Below are 20,559 nucleotides of genomic sequence, written 5' to 3'. Positions count from 1 at the left end.
GAAGGCACCCACTAGAGGGGAGGCATGCCTTGATTTAGTCTTTTCAAATAACGAAGATAGAATAACTAAAACAGAGGTCAGAGAACCACTGGCAAACTCAGACCACAACATGGTCTCATTTGAAGTGTTTTTTAAATCCTCAAAAGTAAAGACTAAAGCTAAGGTTTACAATTTTAGAAAAGCAAACTATGAAGGCATGAAACAGAGACTAACAGAAGTAGATTGGAGTAAAATAGAGAAAACACCCACAGAAGAAGGATGGTTGTTCTTCAAAAATGTAGTACTAGAGGCGCAAAACAATTATATCCCTAAAGTAGACAAATCTAAATGTAAAACTAAATTGCCAAAATGGTTTAATAGATCAATTAAAAAAAATATTCAGCGAAAAAAGGCACTTTACAGAGCATTAAAAAAGGACCAAAAAGAAAGTACGCAGAAAGAGTACACAGAACTGCAAACGCAAGTCAAAAAGGAAGTTAGAAAGGCCAAGAGAGAAATAGAAATGAACATTGCTAAGGGAGCTAAAACCAATTCCAAAATGTTTTTCCAATATTACAACAGCAAGCGAACATTCAAAGAGGAGATTAAATGTTTAAGAGATACAAATGGCAAAATCGTAGAGGAAGAAAAAAAAATAGCAAATATGTTAAATGATTACTTTTCACAAGTTTTTACAAAGGAAGATACTGACAACATGCCCCACATGTCATCCAGTTCCTATCCAGTTTTAAATAACTTTAGCATAACTGAGGCAGAAGTGTTAAAGGGACTAGGAGCTCTTAAAATAAACAAATCCCCTGGGCCGGATGAGATCCTCCCAGTAGTACTCAAAGAAATGAAAGAAGTAATTTACAAACCGCTAACCAAGATCATGCAGCAGTCTCTTGACACAGGGGTGGTACCGACAGACTGGAAAATTGCAAACGTAATACCGATCCACAAAAAGGGAAACAAAACTGAACCAGGTAACTACAGACCAGTAAGCCTGACTTCTATTATATGCAAACTTATGGAAACTATAATAAGATCCAAAATGGAAAATTACCTATATGGTAACAGGGTACTGGGAGACAGTCAACATGGTTTTAGGAAAGGGAGATCGTGCCTAACTAACTTGCTTGATTTTTTTGAGGATGCAACATCGATAATGGATAATTGCAAAGCATATGACATGGTTTATTTAGATTTCCAGAAAGCTTTTGACAAAGTCCCGCACAAAAGATTAATTCTCAAACTGAACGCAGTTGGGATTCAAGGAAACACATGTACATGGATTAGGGAGTGGTTAACATGTAGAAAACAGAAAGTACTGATTAGAGGAAAAACCTCAGAATGGAGTGTGGTAACCAGCGGTGTACCACAGGGATCAGTATTAGGTCCTCTGCTATTCCTAATCTACATTAATGATTTAGATTCTGGTATAGTAAGCAAACTTGTTAAATTTGCAGACGACACAAAAGTAGGAGGAGTGGCAAACACTGTTGCAGCAGCAAAGGTCATTCAAAATGATCTAGACAAGATTCAGAACTGGGCAGATACATGGCAAATGACATTTAATAGAGAAAAGTGTAAGGTACTGCACGCAGGAAATAAAAATGTACATTATAAATATCATATGGGAGATATTGAAATTGGAGAAGGAATCTATGAAAAAGACCTAGGAGTTTTTGTTGACTCAGAAATGTCTTCATCTAGGCAATGTGGGGAAGCTATAAAAAAGGCTAACAAGATACTCGGATACATTGTGAAAAGTGTTGAATTTAAATCAAGGGAAGTAATGTTAAAACTGTACAATGCACTAGTAAGACCTCATCTTGAATATTGTGTGCAGTTCTGGTCACCTCGCTATAAAAAAGATATTGCTGCTCTAGAAAGAGTGCAAAGAAGAGCGACCAGAATTATTCCGGGCTTAAAAGGCATGTCATATGCAGACAGGCTAAAAGAATTGAATCTGTTCAGTCTTGAACAAAGAAGACTACGTGGCGACCTAATTCAAGCATTCAAAATTCTAAAAGGTATTGACAGTGTCGACGCAAGGGACTTTTTCAGCCTGAAAAAAGAAACAAGGACCAGGGGTCACAAATGGAGTTTAGAAAAAGGGGCATTCAGAACAGAAAATAGGAGACACTTTTTTACACAGAGAATTGTGAGGGTCTGGAATCAACTCCCCAGTAATGTTGTTGAAGCTGACACCCTGGGATCCTTCAAGAAGCTGCTTGATGAGATTTTGGGATCAATAAGCTACTAACAACCAAACGAGCAAGATGGGCCGAATGGCCTCCTCTCGTTTGTAAACTTTCTTATGTTCTTATGTTCTTATGTTCTTATGCTATGCTATCCTATGCTATTCTAGTCTATCCTATCTGATCCTATGATATTTTTGTCTATCCCATGGTATCATATGCTATGTCATGCTATGCTATCCTATCCTATCTGATCCTATGCTATGCTATGTTATGCGTTGATGTGCTATGCTATGCTATCCTATCTTATCCTATTCTAGTCTATCCTATCTGATCCTATGTGATGCTATGCTATAGGCTGGGCAAAACTAGATATTTAAATCCTCAGGGACAGATTACAGTGCATACATTGAATTTCTTCCAGTGTACACAAGGGTTGTGGGTTAGAAGGTGTTGTATTTGGCTGACAAGGCCATTCATCTCTCTTACCTGAAGGGTTCTACATGGGTATCCATTGCAAGTGTGCTGGCAGTGTTAAGAACTTCATTAAAGCTTTGTATTGTAGTTATTGCTTTAGGAGCAATGTACAGTAATGGAGTGTGTGTGCAGCACAGCACCCCGTGTCAGGATCATAAATCATTACAGCAATGAATACAGTTACAGGTAGAGAAGACTATATACATTTCTACTGTACATTAAATATCTTATAAGGACTGTTCTCCACCTACATGAACTAGCTATATTCTGAGTGGGGCATTTTAAACATCGAAGAAGGTTCTATCCAGATTAAATCAATAAATGAATTTGAATTAGAAAAAACTAGGAGTGCAGCCAGTTTATAGGACAGGAATAGTTACCCGCTTCTCAGTGCAGCCCACAATGAGGTAGGCTTCTATATCTAGGACAGGAATAGGCTTCTCAGTGCAGCTCACAATGAGGTAGGCTTCTATATCTAGGACAGGAATAGTTACCCGCTTCTCAGTGCAGCCCACAATGAGGTAGGCTTCTATATCTAGGACAGGAATAGTTACCCGCTTCTCAGTGCAGCTCACAATGAGGTAGGCTTCTATATCTAGGACAGGAATAGTTACCCGCTTCTCAGTGCAGCCCACAATGAGGTAGGCTTCTATATCTAGGACAGGAATAGTTACCCGCTTCTCAGTGCAGCTCACAATGAGGTAGGCTTCTATATCTAGGACAGGAATAGTTACCCGCTTCTCAGTGCAGCCCACAATGAGGTAGGCTTCTATATCTAGGACAGGAATAGTTACCCGCTTCTCAGTGCAGCCCACAATGAGGTAGGTTTCTATGTTGCTTTTCTTTAGGTAAGCATTCCGCTCGCCTCCAAACCCGGGCTCCACATCATAATCCCCAGTCAGGTAGTTGAGGGTGGCTTTTGTTATGTGGATGCGGCTAAAAGTGACCAAAACGTTTTCCCAGATTAAATCATTTTACACCACAACACATTTACACTGGTCTAATGAGTATCATCTAGCTGAGCTTAATTACTAGAACATTTCAAAAGTTAAAAAATCACACACAAGAAATGGCAGTTACAGTTATAGTACAGGGTGATTAGAAAGTAAGTTTACCACATCAATGCACCATACCACTGACGTGGTAAACTTACTCTCTGACCACCCTGTACGTCTTATCCGGCATCATTCACGTTTAAGCGTGGGTGTCACACTGAGGGTTAAAGCCTGGGATGGCTCAACATGCAATGGAGTAAGCCTGGTTTCTGTGTTGTAATCAGCAGTATTGCATTTGCCATAAAGAACCCACGACTCACCCAGCTTTGCCTCCTGCTTCCATCTGGTTGGCCAGGGTGACATCGTTGGACCAGACATCAAACTGCCACTTGCGCAGGCCCAGCACTCCGCAGTGCACACGGCCGCTGTGAATGCCAACGCGCATGTTCACATTCACGCCCGTCACCTCGCGCACCAGCCTGGGAGGGACCACAGGACTATTACAATGACATTCAGAGCATTTCCAGTGATTTCACCACTGTCAGATTGTAGTGACTGGCAAAGAGGGACTCAGTGGTGTGACTCCCAAACAGATTTGACTTGTGAGCTGCAGTACACTGCACTGTGCTAACGGTTCACTCTGCTCTGTGTGAACTGCACTGCACTGTGCTAACGGTTCACTCTGCTCTGTGTGAGCTGCACTGCACTGTGCTAACGGTTCACTCTACTCTGTGTGAGCTGCACTGCACTGTGCTAACGGTTCACTCTGCTCTGTGTGAGCTGCACTGCACTGTGCTAACGGTTCACTCTGCTCTGTGTGAGCTGCACTGCACTGTGCTAACGGTTCACTCTGCTCTGTGTGAGCTGCACTGCACTGTGCTAACGGTTCACTCTGCTCTGTGTGAGCTGCACTGCACTGTGCTAACGGTTCACTCTGCTCTGTGTGAGCTGCACTGCACTGTGCTAACGGTTCACTCTGCTCTGTGTGAGCTGCACTGCACTGTGCTAACGGTTCACTCTGCTCTGTGTGAGCTGCACTGCACTGTGCTAACGGTTCACTCTGCTCTGTGTGAGCTGCACTGCACTGTGCTGACGGTTCACTCTGCTCTGTGTGAGCTGCACTGCACTGTGCTGACGGTTCACTCTGCTCTGTGTGAGCTGCACTGCACTGTGCTAACGGTTCACTCTGCTCTGTGTGAGCTGCACTGCACTGTGCTAACGGTTCACTCTGCTCTGTGTGAGCTGCACTGCACTGTGCTAACGGTTCACTCTGCTCTGTGTGAGCTGCACTGCACTGTGCTAACGGTTCACTCTGCTCTGTGTGAGCTGCACTGCACTGTGCTAACGGTTCACTCTGCTCTGTGTGAGCTGCACTGCACTGTGCTAACGGTTCACTCTGCTCTGTTTGAGCTGCACTGCACTGTGCTAACGGTTCACTCAGCTCTGTGTGAGCTGCACTGCACTGTGTTACTCACGAGATAGCCTCGATCATGTCCACTCCCATCTCCACACAGCAGTGCGCATGGTCAGCCCGGGCCTCTGGCAGTCCAGACACACAGTAATAACAGTCGCCCAGGATTTTGATACGTAAACAGTGGTTCTCCTAAAGAGAGGGGGACAAAAATACCATAACTCTGTGCCTCGGATAGCTTTCCTTTTAAGGACTTGAAAGATGGGAAATTCAAATGAAAAACATGGATATAATCCCCAAATAAAACAGTGGCAACAGAGCAGAGTGCTGCCTGCCAAGGGCAGAGTCCCAGGGGAGGAACCCCTGTCTGACCTCACAGAGGATATAAAACATTTCTGGAGTCTGGTCTTATTGCAGCTGGTGCAGCCACCTTTCGGAGGTCCTGATTATGGGACTTCTGCTGATGTAAGGAAAGGAAGCAACTTCTAGTGTGGGACAAGCATGGGGTTTGCATATTCAAGATTCAGACAGGTATCTGAATATTCATTTGTTTGCTGAGCCTAACCAAAGCCGTGAAATACAACACTATCCAAAATGTATCCAAAAGTATTCCAGTGTGTATTTGTGCTTTGTGTTGTTGTAATCCCTTCCATTGTCCTTTATTCACAATAAGTGGTCAAAGACACATCTTCATCAATCAGCTTAACCAGCTACTCAGGTAGCATTAGGTCTCCTGAACCAGATGAAAACCAGCAAAGTGCTAGATGCGAATGATGGGATGTTAATGCTGAAATCATTCCTGTACACTAAGAGTCATATCAAAGTTGTGTAAAAACAGCAGCTATTTCTACAGTACTGTCACTGCATGGGTCAGAGCTCAGCACAAAGCAATGCTATTTCTATACCACTGTCACTGCATGGGTCAGAGCTCAGCACAAAGCAAAGCTATTTCTATACCACTGTCACTGCATGGGTCAGAGCTCAGCACAAAGCAATGCTATTTCTATACCACTGTCACTGCATGGGTCAGAGCTCAGCACAAAGCAATGCTATTTCTATACCACTGTCACTGCTTGGGTCAGAGCTCAGCACAAAGCAAAGCTATTTCTATACCAGTGTCACTGCATGGGTCAGAGCTCAGCACAAAGCAATGCTATTTCTATACCAGTGTCACTGCATGGGTCAGAGCTCAGCACAAAGCAAAGCTATTTCTATACCACTGTCACTGCATGGGTCAGAGCTCAGCACAAAGCAATGCTATTTCTATACCAGTGTCACTGCATGGGTCAGAGCTCAGCACAAAGCAAAGCTATTTCTATACCACTGTCACTGCATGGGTCAGAGCTCAGCACAAAGCAATGCTATTTCTATACCACTGTCACTGCATGGGTCAGAGCTCAGCACAAAGCAAAGCTATTTCTATACCACTGTCACTGCATGGGTCAGAGCTCAGCACAAAGCAATGCTATTTCTATACCACTGACACTGCTTGGGTCAGAGCTCAGCACAAAGCAATGCTATTTCTATACCAGTGTCACTGCATGGGTCAGAGCTCAGCACAAAGCAATGCTATTTCTATACCAGTGTCACTGCATGGGTCAGAGCTCAGTACAAAGCAATGCTATTTCTATACCACTGTCACTGCATGGGTCAGAGCTCAGCACAAAGCAATGCTATTTCTATACCAGTGTCACTGCATGGGTCAGAGCTCAGCATAAAGCAATGCTATTTCTATACCACTGTCACTGCATGGGTCAGAGCTCAGCACAAAGCAATGCTATTTCTATACCACTGTCACTGCATGGGTCAGAGCTCAGCAGAAAGCAATGCTATTTCTATACCACTGTCACTGCATGGGTCAGAGCTCAGCAGAAAGCAATGCTATTTCTACATCACTGTCACATCCACGAATGGGTTTTATTTGGAGAGTAAGACCAGATGTATTTTAAACAAACAGATCTACACACACACACACCTTCACAATGAAGCTGTGCACTGCAAAGACTTACCGCTGCCAGCTTGTCGAACCTCGCAAACAGCTCATTGAGAGTCATGACCAGCTCCTGCGCTGTGCATTGTGAAGCCAGGCTGGTGAAGCCTTCGATGTCAGCAAAGAGGATGCTGGGAATAAAGACATTATTCAATCAAACCACGTTTCTACATATAATTGTATTTTATCATGAAGCACTGATTTGCACAGCAATGACTGTGAAGAAAGAAAGGTTTTTATTTGAATGTTTTAAGAAGGTTTCCAGTATTCTCAGATTCATCCCAACTCTACAACAGGCATCCTATTTTGAAACTATACAGGAAACTGCATTTCAGATGTGAGGTATAAGGCTCAGGGAACAATACAGATACTCCAATGTATGGATTCACAATGTACACGCCACACATATGAAAGCAACCTACTGAATGAAGTATATGTATTCACCAGGTGTTGGAAGGCTCTGTGTAAAAATTCACAAAGCCCTTTTCATTTCAGTCCATTATACACACTGTGGATACAGAGCCATCTGGAACTATCCGCTCTGCTGCATATACGTTGGGCAGCAAAAAGTATTGTTTTCCCTGACTGCTGATCTCAACTACTATTGACAAAAAGCTTAGTGATGCTGATATTTTTATTATAAAAGAATTAACTAATAAAACAGGCAAGTGACGTACGAGTAAAGAGAGTAATAGTAGGTCTTCTATATATATATATATATATATATATATACTATATATATATATCTATAAACGGATTCCTGCTATAATATATATATACACACACACAGTGGCTTGCAAAAGTATTCAGACCCCTGACCAATTCTCTCATATTACTGAATTACAAATGGTACACTGAAATTTTGATCTGTTTGATATTTTATTTTAAAACACTTAAACTCAGAATCAATTATTGTAAGGTGACATTGGTTTTATGTTGGGAAATATTTTTAAGAAAAATCTTTTTCAGAAGTCGTACATGGCGAAGTCTTTTGTCTTTTGGGTAAGCATGTACCAGCTTTGCACAGTGTCGGAGTGATTTTGGACCATTCTTCTTGGCAGATTTGCTCCAGATTGTTCAGGTTGGTTGGATGACGCTTGTGGAGCGCAATTTTCAAATAGTGCCACAGATTCTCAATGGGATTGCGATCAGGACTTTGACTGGGCCACTGTAGGACATTCACCTTTTTGTTCTTGAGCCACTCCAATGTTGCTTTGGCCTTGTGCTTGGGATCATCGTCCTGCTGAAAGGTGAATTTCCTCCCAAGCTTCAGTTTTTTAGCAGACTGAAGCAGATTCTCTTGCAGCATTTTCCTGTATTTTGCTCCATCCAGTCTTCCTTCAATTGTAACAAGATGCCCAGTCCCTTCTGATGAGAAGCATCCCCACAGCATGATGCTGCCACCACCATACTTCACTGTAGGGATGGTGTGTCTTGAGGCATGGGCAGTGTTAGGTTTGCGCCACACATAGCGCTTTGAGTTTTGTCCAAACGGCTCTATCTTGGTCCCATCTGACCACAAAACCTTTTCCCACATCGCAGCTGGGTCACTCTCATGCTTTCTGGCAAACTCCAGACATGCTTTCAGATGGTACTTTTTGAGTAACAGCTTCTTTCTTGCCACCCTCCCATACAGGCCAATCTTATGCAGAGCTCTTGATATGGTTGACTGGTGCACCATTACTCCACTCCCAGCCACTGAGCTCTGTAGCTCCTTCAGAGTGATTGTTGGCCTCTCTGTGGCTTCTCTCACAAGTCTCCTTCTTGTTTGAGTGCTGAGTTTTGAGGGACAGCCTTTTGTTGGCAGTGCCTGGGTGGTGTGATGCAGCTTCCACTTCCTGATTATTGATCCAACTGTGCTCACTGGGATTTCCCTAATCTATACCCTTTCCCTAATCTATGCATTTGTATTACTTTATCTCTAACTTCTGCAGCATGCTCTTTGGTCTTCATTTTCCTTCAGATTCACAGCCTTACCAATGATCCTTCAACAGTGGGGTTTTTATCCAGAAAATGTGACAGCAACTTTAATGGTTCACAGGTGGAGGCCAATGGTAAGGTAATTGTGTCCTCATTGGGGCAATTTCTTTCATCGGTGCAAACTGGGAGCTTCCACAGCACAGGGGTTGAATACTTATGCAAGCAAGATATTTCAGTTTTTTATTTTTCTTAAAAATATTTCTTAACCTTACAATAATTGATTCTGAGTTTCAGTGTTTAAAAATAAAATATCAAACAGAACAAAATTTCAATGTACCATTTGTAATTCAGTAATATGAGAGAATTGGTCAGGGGTCTGAATACTTTTGCAAGCCACTGTGTGTGTGTGTGTGTGTGTGTGTGTGTGTGTGTGTGTATGTGTGTATGTATATGTATGTATGTATGTATGTATGTATATATATATATATATATATATATATATATATATATATATATATATATATATATATATATATATATATATATATATATATATATATATTCAAGACGTCTCATGGTGTTCAGAACAAAAGCATGGAAATTGTTATCCAGTAATAAATACAACTGAGCTATCATGATGCAACAACAAACAGCAGTCACAGCAAACCCAAACTACACTTCGCAGGACTCTCCGAAACAGACATTTCAACAGCCTTCCCTTTTGAATGTGTTCTGGATTTCCTAGCCTATTTCAACAGCCTTCCCTTTTGAATGTGTTCTGGATTTCCTAGCCTATTTCAACAGCCTTCCCTTTTGAATGTGTTCTGGATTTTCTAGCCTATTGCTTTATTTGAGGCAGAGGGAGACATCCATTACCACTTCACTGTTTGCCTTTAGTTGAGTTCAGTATTTGACAGGTTAGGGTTACGGAGAGTATGATCCAATAATCCCTGCAGTAACAGTGCTGTAGAATAGGCCAGCCCGGCTTTGAGCAGCCCAGCTGCTTTTCATTGGTTGCTGCAGTTACCCCCAGCGTTGATGTCATGCCCTGGATAGGCATGCTCATAAAGAAGGGTCCATTTGTCCCAAGTTTCCATGCTCATTGCACGCTTCCTACACTGTCTGCATGCTGTCAGATCATGTGCCCCTTTTCATCAAATTCATTAAAAGCCTCTGTAGGGTCCACAAGACACTGAACTGGGAACAAATAGGAATGTCTGTCCACTATCAAACTGAGCCCATCCAAAGTGAACAAAAAGAATCATCAATTACTAGTCTCATCAGTGATCAGTGTCATTAGCTATTGGTATCAGTGTGTGGCAGGGCGATTGCCCTGCACAATGGTAAATGAGTGTTGGTGTGATTTTATACGTGGGAATAGGTTTGTGTATCGTTTTGATTGAATTATTGTTTACAGACAGGAGCTCGATTGAGACTTGCTGCCTGCTAGGCTTGGTTGAGGGGGAGGGCAGCAAGTGATTGGCTGTGCCGGTCCTCAATCAGCAGGTGGGCGGGTCTTGAGTGAGTGTCCGTCAGTTTAAAAACATCCGCGGGAGATGGCTCTGGGCTGCTGCAAGGCCTGCTGTTTCACGGCACCTTTGATTTGTAGTTTGTCGTATTGTGTTTTATTTTGCACTTTTTGTACAGTTTGCTGTATTTGTCCTCTGTGCGTTACCATCGCCGGTAACATCACATGACCGCCTTTATTTTACTTTCGTTTTCTGTCTGTTTGTGAATAAAACCTGCGCGCCTGTGCCGGCGTTTTCAACATCAACACCACGTCTGTCTCTCTGTGTGCTTGAACAGCGGCAAGCCACACGCGTGACACGAGCAAGACCCTGTCACACAGTACTACTCTGATCTGACCCTTCCCCCTTGTTGATGGATGTAATCATTTTTTTGGTATTATTTATTTATTTATGGTGATGTGTTACTTGTAAATAACAACTGATGGAAAAATGGCAGTTGTGATTGGCTGATACATCAGGGTAGTCATGGTAACCCTTTATGGCCCAGCAAAGGCTAAGAGAGGAAAGGAAGCACTGTTAATTCTTGTTCAATTCCAGAATTCAAAATTAAACGCTGTATGATTTGCCTGACTAGTGTAGTGATTTTTCCCCCACCTAATCACTTTACAAAAACAGTATCAAGCATCTAACTATAATTGAAGGCTCCTAATCAAACATCTAAGTAATGTAATTGAAGGCTCCCAATCACTCTGTTTGTTTCTCAGTTCTGTACATTACATTGCTGTTGAATTTTCACCCTTCAAAAAAATAGGAGGTCATTAAAGACCAGAGGAAACGCTTTGAAAATATGGCCAATTGTCTCTAAAAATGTACTTTTATTCCAATCAAGTCAAAATTAATTAAGAAAAATAAAATGTTACATTGTAAAGGAACGCTCCAGATTGCAGAACGCTCTCTTTAAATGTCATTTTAAAGAACGATATTCTGTTTTCATCCATGCTGTTAGTTGCTCTTAAGGGTCTCTTCTCCTTATGAGGCCAAGATCAAGCAATGCTACAGCCTGATGCTGCCATTCCCAGGAGGTCTCTAACAATCACCACCATCACAATACAATGTGCACACCACTGTGCTCCTGCTCTGCGTACGGGCCAGTGAGTGTACAGTGTGCCACGCTAGACTGCAAGCAGCACTGTCTAATCTCACAAACTGCTTTGATGAGCTCAATTACCTTTTCCTCCCACCTAGCACTGCTTTATCTGACTGAGGTAGATAAGAAGCTTTTTAAAATATTCATTCAATTGCAAGACCACCGTGACCTTGTTAAAGTTGTGAGATTCAAGCTAATGGAATTGGAGTCTGTTTTTTCTGAAAAGAAACATCTTCAAATCTTCAGTAAGAAATAATGGATCTACGTTACTAAGACATAGTGTCAAAATAATAATAACAATAATAATAATAATAATAATAATAATAATAATCTTTATTTTATATAGCGCCTTCCATAAATATCGCAAAACACTTAACAAAAGTGAAAACAGAAATAAATAAATAAATAAATAAAACATACAAAATATATTAAAACAGCTGGAATCAAAAATGCAATGACAGTAAGTCATAAGAATGCCAATTTAAACAAATTAGTTTTGAGGCGGGATTTAAATATAGACAGAGACTTAGAATCACGGATCTCAGAAGGAAGTGTAATCCACAATGGATCAACAAGCTTCCGATCCAACACAATGGATCGGAAGCATTTAAACTAGAAAGGAAGGGGGGAGAAATGAACAAAAAAACAGAAGGGAGACCGCATCAAAACAAGAACAACAACTCAGGTAAGACAACCATTAAATGTATTTATCTAAATGCTAGAAGTATCAGAAACAAAATTCTAGAACTTGAAGCTACTGCACTAACAGGTAACTATGATGTGATAGGTGTTACAGAAACGTGGTTATCTGAGAGTGATGGGGACGAATATAATATTTGTGGGTATACACTGTATAGGAAAGACAGGCAGGACAGACGAGGAGGAGGGGTAGCGCTATACATAAGAAACAGTCTTGAAGCCCAGGTGTTAAACCTGGACAAAGAAAATAAAACCGAATCAATATGGGTCAGAATAACAGACAAAAATTCAAAAGGCATAATAATAGGAGCATGCTATAGACCGCCAGATTCAGACGGTGAGCACAATAATCTGTTATACAATGACATTAGAAATGTGTGTAGCAAAGGAGAAGCCATACTAATGGGGGATTTCAACTTCCCCCAAATAAAATGGGAAAACCCGGTGGGTAGCGCGAAGGATGAAATAGAAATGGTGGAAATGACAAATGACTGCTTCCTAACACAATTTGTCAAGGCACCGACTAGAGGGGAGGCATGCCTTGATTTAGTCTTTTCAAATAACGAAGATAGAATAACTAAAACAGAGGTCAGAGAACCACTGGCAAACTCAGACCACAACATGGTCTCATTTGAAGTGTTTTTTAAATCCTCAAAAGTAAAGACTAAAGCTAAGGTTTACAATTTTAGAAAAGCAAACTATGAAGGCATGAAACAGAGACTAACAGAAGTAGATTGGAGTAAAATAGAGAAAACACCCACAGAAGAAGGATGGTTGTTCTTCAAAAATGTAGTACTAGAGGCGCAAAACAATTATATCCCTAAAGTAGACAAATCTAAATGTAAAACTAAATTGCCAAAATGGTTTAATAGATCAATTAAAAAAAATATTCAGCGAAAAAAAGGCACTTCAGCCAAAAAGAAAGTAAAGAAAGAGTACTTTAACTGCAAAGTCAAAAAGGAAGTTAAAAGGCCAAGAGAGAAATAGAAATGAACATTGCTAAGGGAGCTAAAACCAATTCCAAAATGTTTTTCCAATATTACAACAGCAAGCGAACATTCAAAGAGGAGATTAAATGTTTAAGAGATACAAATGGCAAAATCGTAGAGGAAGAAAAAAAAAATAGCAAATATATTAAATGATTACTTTTCACAAGTTTTTACAAAGGAAGATACTGACAACATGCCCCACATGTCATCCAGTTCCTATCCAGTTTTAAATAACTTTAGCATAACTGAGGCAGAAGTGTTAAAGGGACTAGGAGCTCTTAAAATAAACAAATCCCCTGGGCCGGATGAGATCCTCCCAGTAGTACTCAAAGAAATGAAAGAAGTAATTTACAAACCGCTAACCAAGATCATGCAGCAGTCTCTTGACACAGGGGTGGTACCGACAGACTGGAAAATTGCAAACGTAATACCGATCCACAAAAAGGGAAACAAAACTGAACCAGGTAACTACAGACCAGTAAGCCTGACTTCTATTATATGCAAACTTATGGAAACTATAATAAGATCCAAAATGGAAAATTACCTATATGGTAACAGGGTACTGGGAGACAGTCAACATGGTTTTAGGAAAGGGAGATCGTGCCTAACTAACTTGCTTGATTTTTTTTGAGGATGCAACATCGATAATGGATAATTGCAAAGCATATGACATGGTTTATTTAGATTTCCAGAAAGCTTTTGACAAAGTCCCGCACAAAAGATTAATTCTCAAACTGAACGCAGTTGGGATTCAAGGAAACACATGTACATGGATTAGGGAGTGGTTAACATGTAGAAAACAGAAAGTACTGATTAGAGGAAAAACCTCAGAATGGAGTGTGGTAACCAGCGGTGTACCACAGGGATCAGTATTAGGTCCTCTGCTATTCCTAATCTACATTAATGATTTAGATTCTGGTATAGTAAGCAAACTTGTTAAATTTGCAGACGACACAAAAGTAGGAGGAGTGGCAAACACTGTTGCAGCAGCAAAGGTCATTCAAAATGATCTAGACAAGATTCAGAACTGGGCAGACACATGGCAAATGACATTTAATAGAGAAAAGTGTAAGGTACTGCACGCAGGAAATAAAAATGTACATTATAAATATCATATGGGAGATATTGAAATTGGAGAAGGAATCTATGAAAAAGACCTAGGAGTTTTTGTTGACTCAGAAATGTCTTCATCTAGGCAATGTGGGGAAGCTATAAAAAAGGCTAACAAGATACTCGGATACATTGTGAAAAGTGTTGAATTTAAATCAAGGGAAGTAATGTTAAAACTGTACAATGCACTTGTAAGACCTCATCTTGAATATTGTGTGCAGTTCTGGTCACCTTGCTATAAAAAAGATATTGCTGCTCTAGAAAGAGTGCAAAGAAGAGCGACCAGAATTATTCCGGGCTTAAAAGGCATGTCATATGCAGACAGGCTAAAAGAATTGAATCTGTTCAGTCTTGAACAAAGAAGACTACGTGGCGACCTAATTCAAGCATTCAAAATTCTAAAAGGTATTGACAGTGTCGACGCAAGGGACTTTTTCAGCCTGAAAAAAGAAACAAGGACCAGGGGTCACAAATGGAGTTTAGAAAAAGGGGCATTCAGAACAGAAAATAGGAGACACTTTTTTACACAGAGAATTGTGAGGGTCTGGAATCAACTCCCCAGTAATGTTGTTGAAGCTGACACCCTGGGATCCTTCAAGAAGCTGCTTGATGAGATTTTGGGATCAATAAGCTACTAACAACCAAACGAGCAAGATGGGCCGAATGGCCTCCTCTCGTTTGTAAACTTTCTTATGTTCTTATGTTCTTATGTAACATTACTAAGACACAGTGCCAAAGACAGCTCAAGATAATGGATCTACATTACTAAGACAGAGTGCCAAAGACAGCTCAAGATAATGGATCTACATTACTAAGACACAGTGCCAAAGACAGCTCAAGATAATGGATCTACATTACTAAGACACAGTGCCAAAGACAGCCCAAGATAATGGATCTACGTTACTAAGACACAGTATCAAAGACAGCTCAAAATAATGGATCTACGTTACTAAGACACTGTGTCAAAGACAGCCCAAGACAATTGAATTTACGTTATTGGGACACTGTGTCAAAGACAGCTCAAGAGTCTACAGCCAGATGATGTCCAATGCTGTGCCCTTGTTCATCAGCACAAGCATCCTGGCTCCTTTAAAGCATACTGTACACAAAGTGATCTCCTTTCTAACATGAACAAAACAGCACAGCTACTCTCCACACTCCATGTTCATGTCTATCACTGGAACAGCACAGCTACTCTCCACGCTCCATGTTCATCCCTATCACTGGAACAGCACAGCTGCTCTCTACGCTCCATGTTCATGTCTATCACTGGAACAGCACAGCTACTCTCCACGCTCCATGTTCATCCCTATCACTGGAACAGCACAGCTACTCTTCACGCTCCATGTTCATGCCTATCACTGGAACAGCACAGCTACTCTCCATGCTCCATGTTCATGCCTATCACTGGAACAGCACAGCTACTCTCCACGCTCCATGTTCATCCCTATCACTGGAACAGCACAGCTACTCTCCACGCTCCATGTTCATGCCTATCACTTGTCTCCAACAACAAAAACATTCCTTTCAAAGAGAAAGACAAAGACACAAACATGAAAACTCTTTTTTTCCATTTTATGTATTTCATTGTGAAAGTTTGCCTACACTGTGATTCTGAGAGTTATTTCTTTCCTCTTGCCAGCCTTAATTTGAAATCACAGAGTATTATTCCCAGGGATTTGTTTTTAATGCTCACTACCTAAATTAGAGAGGGAACGATGCCCAAGCTGCCGCACAAATGTCTATATAAGGCATAACCCATGAGCAGCACCAGATTGGCAAGAGAATATTTACACAAGGACTCTGAGCAGTTTATTTTAAAATGCTGAGTTTCAGCTTTGAATATGGTTAGCACTACTCCCGGATTGCCATATGAAATAAATTATACATTATGAAACAAAAGCCAGAATTCTAACTTGTTGTACGGTATACTCCGCTGGTGTACACCTGGATTTGAGGCCATTATTTAAACATGTTAACTAAAAAATAATAATGTCCTTCGCAGTGTTGTACAATGCAGTGTCAGTATATTGCATGGCATGTACACACATTTTCCATAAACACGTGCACCGGGTTCAGGCCGGCTGTAATGTGTGAACAGCTTTGCTTCCACAGCCAGCAACACAGCATTAACGTTGTGCATGAGCACATCTTCATCAGCATCGCCAATCAGCACTCAATAAGGTCATCTAATATTGGTGCTTATTGGGAAAGTAATTCAAGAAACACGCTATTCAGGGCCTGCAAGATCAGTTGAGGGGGGTTAAAGTTATGGAGGACCCAATATTATCACCTTGGTAACAACAGCAAAATAACCATGGTAACAGCCATGCAAGAGCGAGCAGATAAGTCAACATGACCCTTTGCGAGAGAGCAGGAGTTTTCAACCAGGGCAATCTGCTATGAGGTACAACAGCTCTTGAAAATGAAGCGCATTATTACATTCTGAAGCTTCCACATTGTTTGTTGACCTTTTGAAGATTTGTGCACAGTACAGTCCTTATAACTCAACTGAGGCACATGGTCAGCTGCGTACGACTCCCTCACACCAGTGTGTGCATGAACAGCAACAATGTAATGAAGCATGGCGTGAGACACAGAGAGCACACACATTCCCCATCCAGCTGCTGTGCTTCAATCCTACCGTCATGAGGCCAGCAAAAGCAAGCCAGCTAGCCGATAACATCTTAACAGATGACTTCATGTTAAACATTTGAGCTTTGTCTGGGGAGAGCAAATGGGCTGTGGGGCGGCTTGGGGGGATAAGGAGAACAATGACTGTCTGGTTTCTTCAAAGTATTACAACTTTCACCATGCTTTAAAACACCTTGAAAGGTGAAAGTCTGAACTGCAGTAATAGACTAAACTAGTCAAGACCACTCAGTTTTGCAGCCATGTCACTGTCTGCAACTAGTGGCAAAGGGAGGAAGACAGTATTGTATAGTATATATACACACAACACCAATAAAGCTTCAAGAGATGCACAGATTCTTTAACCAATATTTGCTGAAAGTCTAAACTATTCATTATATTCCTCCATATCTTCTACCTGCTTGGTATTCGTAGATAGGATGTATTTCATACCTGCAGGTCCCCCTGACTCGGGCTACCGTTCATATTGGCTTCTCTTTTGATGAAGCAACAAAGGAACTCCAGATAAAAAGTACCTTGTTCAGGCCTTCTGAAAATAGCATACATAATACCAGTCTTGCTGTCTAAAGGTGTAGGACTGCTAGGGGCAGTCTCAAGACATAATATACAGTGGCTGCAAATCCATTCCTGGCAACAGACAGACGAATGCACAAACACAGGCTTTTATCTACAAACTATAAGCTAAAGATGGAGATTAACAATAAATTGATTGATTTAGGGTAAAGACTGCTCTGCATCACTCCAGTTATCTCTTCAATATTCTCTCTCTTCTGAAGCTGCTTCAGATGCCCACGCAGGCCTCTCTCTCTGAACACTGCAGGCCTCTGCAGGTTGACTGGAAATAGCTCTGTATCAATTATACATCACAGCGCTTTTTCAGCTTAGAGTGTGGTGTCAAGCAAGCCCCCTCTGCAGCCCACAGCTGAGAGACTTTCTGAAGCCACGGTCCAGGCAACGGAGATCTTTGCATTTCCAACAGGAAGGTTCAGCCTGGTGCCGTTAACGCTATTTATCTATCAATGAATGCATTTCTTTACTTAAATATGTGATCAGTTAATACTCCTATTCACAGAGAAGACTGTACAGTGAAACACAGAGAGCAAGCCTGCTGTCAGCATGGAATAAACCTCAGAGCATTCTGATTAATAGGGGGGCCTCTAGTAATGCTGCAAGGTGGAGCCAGCACAGTATCAAGCTAATTTTTGCTCATTTTTAAAATGATATTTTCACAGAGCACATAGTTTCCCACGTTGCTGCTACATTATTTACCAAGCCCTGTGCGCGCTGCCCTTTCAGTTCCTCTGAGTGACAAGTCTGTGCACGCTGCCCCCTGACAAGCAGTCAAAACATCACAATGTTACATATTACATGTACTTCCAGAAACCAAACCAGGCATGAAACAATGAATAGAATAGGAGAATGTGGTGCTTATTCTCTCACCTGTGTAAGAGTCTGACAGTGCTTGCTCCTGGCAGTCTGACTGCTTAAGAAACAGCAAAATCAGGGAGAACAGACTTGGGAAGGCCAGACTTGGGCCGATCTAAGCTGCAGTTTCTAATCTTTAACTCTGGACAAATTTACAGTAGGAGTCAATCGGCCTACCTAATGAAGAGCTCCTTATACCTGAACAGCACCCTGCACTACGAATGTGTGTGTGCGTGTCTCTCAGCGTGTATCTCAGTGTGTTTGTGCGTGTGTCGCAATGTGTATGTGTCTCAGTGTGTGTGTGTGTCTCACTGTGTGTGTGTGTATTTATCTAAATGCTAGAAGTATCAGAAACAAAATTCTAGAACTTGAAGCTACTGCACTAACACGTAACTATGAGGTGATAGGTGTAACAGAAACGTGGTTGTCTGAGAATGATGGGGATGAATATAACATTTGTGGGTATACACTGTATAGGAAAGACAGGCAGGACAGAAGAGGAGGAGGGGTAGCGCTATACATAAGAAACAGTCTTGAAGCCCTGGTGTTAAACCTGGACAAAGAAAACAAAGCCGAATCAATATGGGTCAGAATAACGGACAAAAATTCAAAGGGCATAATAATAGGAGCATGCTATAGACCGCCAGATTCAGACGGTGAGCACAATAATCTGTTATACAATGACATTAGAAATGCGTGTTGCAAAGGAGAAGCCATACTAATGGGGGATTTCAACTTCCCCCAAATAAAATGGGAAAACCCGGTGGGTAGCGCGAAGGATGAAATAGAAATGGTGGAAATGACAAATGACTGCTTCCTAACACAATTTGTCAAGGCACCAACTAGAGGGGAGGCATGCCTTGATTTAGTCTTTTCAAATAACGAAGATAGAATAACTAAAACAGAGGTCAGAGAACCACTGGCAAACTCAGACCACAACATGGTCTCATTTGAAGTGTTTTTTAAAACCCCAAAAGTAATGACTAAAGCTAAGGTTTACAATTTTAGAAAAGCAAACTATGAAGGTAGGAAACAGAGACTAACAGAAGTAGATTGGAGTAAAATAGAGAAAACACCCACAGAAGAAGGATGGTTGTTCTTCAAAAACGTAGTACTAGAGGCGCAAAACAATTATATCCCTAAAGTAGACAAATCTAAATGTAAAACTAAATTGCCAAAATGGTTTAATAGATCAATTAAAAAAAATATTCAGCGAAAAAAGGCACTTTACAGAGCATTAAAAAAGGACCAAAAAGAAAGTAGGCAGAAAGAGTACACAGAACTGCAAACGCAAGTCAAAAAGGAAGTTAGAAAGGCCAAGAGAGAAATAGAAATGAACATTGCTAAGGGAGCTAAAACCAATTCCAAAATGTTTTTCCAATATTACAACAGCAAGCGAACATTCAAAGAGGAGATTAAATGTTTAAGAGATACAAATGGCAAAATCGTAGAGGAAGAAGAAAAAAAAATAGCAAATATATTAAATGATTACTTTTCACAAGTTTTTACAAAGGAAGATACTGACAACATGCCCCACATGTCATCCAGTTCCTATCCAGTTTTAAATAACTTTAGCATAACTGAGGCAGAAGTGTTAAAGGGACTAGGAGCTCTTAAAATAAACAAATCCCCTGGGCCGGATGAGATCCTCCCAATAGTACTCAAAGAAATGAAAGAAGCTAACCAAGATCATGCAGCAGTCTCTTGACACAGGGGTGGTACCGACAGACTGGAAAATTGCAAACGTAATACCGATCCACAAAAAGGGAAACAAAACTGAACCAGGTAACTACAGATCAGTAAGCCTGACTTCTATTATATGCAAACTTATGGAAACTATAAAAAGATCCAAAATGGAAAATTACCTATATGGTAACAGGGTCCTGGGAGACAGTCAACATGGTTTTAGGAAAGGGAGATCGTGCCTAACTAACTTGCTTGATTTTTTTGAGGATGCAACATCGATAATGGATAATTGCAAAGCATATGACATGGTTTATTTAGATTTCCAGAAAGCTTTTGACAAAGTCCTGCACAAAAGATTAATTCTCAAACTGAACGCAGTTGGGATTCAAGGAAACACATGTACATG

General features: G+C 41.0%; 1 protein-coding gene across 1 annotated transcript in view; it reads right to left on the bottom strand.

Moving 5' to 3' along the window:
• LOC121322974 (adenylate cyclase type 5-like) overlaps positions 1-20,559 on the bottom strand; it is a 57,765-nt gene that overhangs the window by 30,774 nt on the left and 6,432 nt on the right. Inside the window, exons 5-8 of the mRNA XM_041263642.1 lie at positions 7,076-7,187; positions 5,131-5,258; positions 3,976-4,134; positions 3,455-3,596 (exon numbers count right to left, since the gene is read on the bottom strand). Of these exons, the coding sequence (XP_041119576.1) occupies positions 3,455-3,596; positions 3,976-4,134; positions 5,131-5,258; positions 7,076-7,187 (541 nt within the window). The remainder of the gene's footprint in view (positions 1-3,454; positions 3,597-3,975; positions 4,135-5,130; positions 5,259-7,075; positions 7,188-20,559) is intronic.

This window comes from Polyodon spathula, chromosome 11, assembly GCF_017654505.1.
Source record: "Polyodon spathula isolate WHYD16114869_AA chromosome 11, ASM1765450v1, whole genome shotgun sequence".
Lineage (NCBI taxonomy): Eukaryota > Metazoa > Chordata > Actinopteri > Acipenseriformes > Polyodontidae > Polyodon > Polyodon spathula.
The sequence above is the reverse complement of the archived record's forward strand: the minus strand, read 5'-3'. Positions and strand labels throughout refer to the sequence as shown.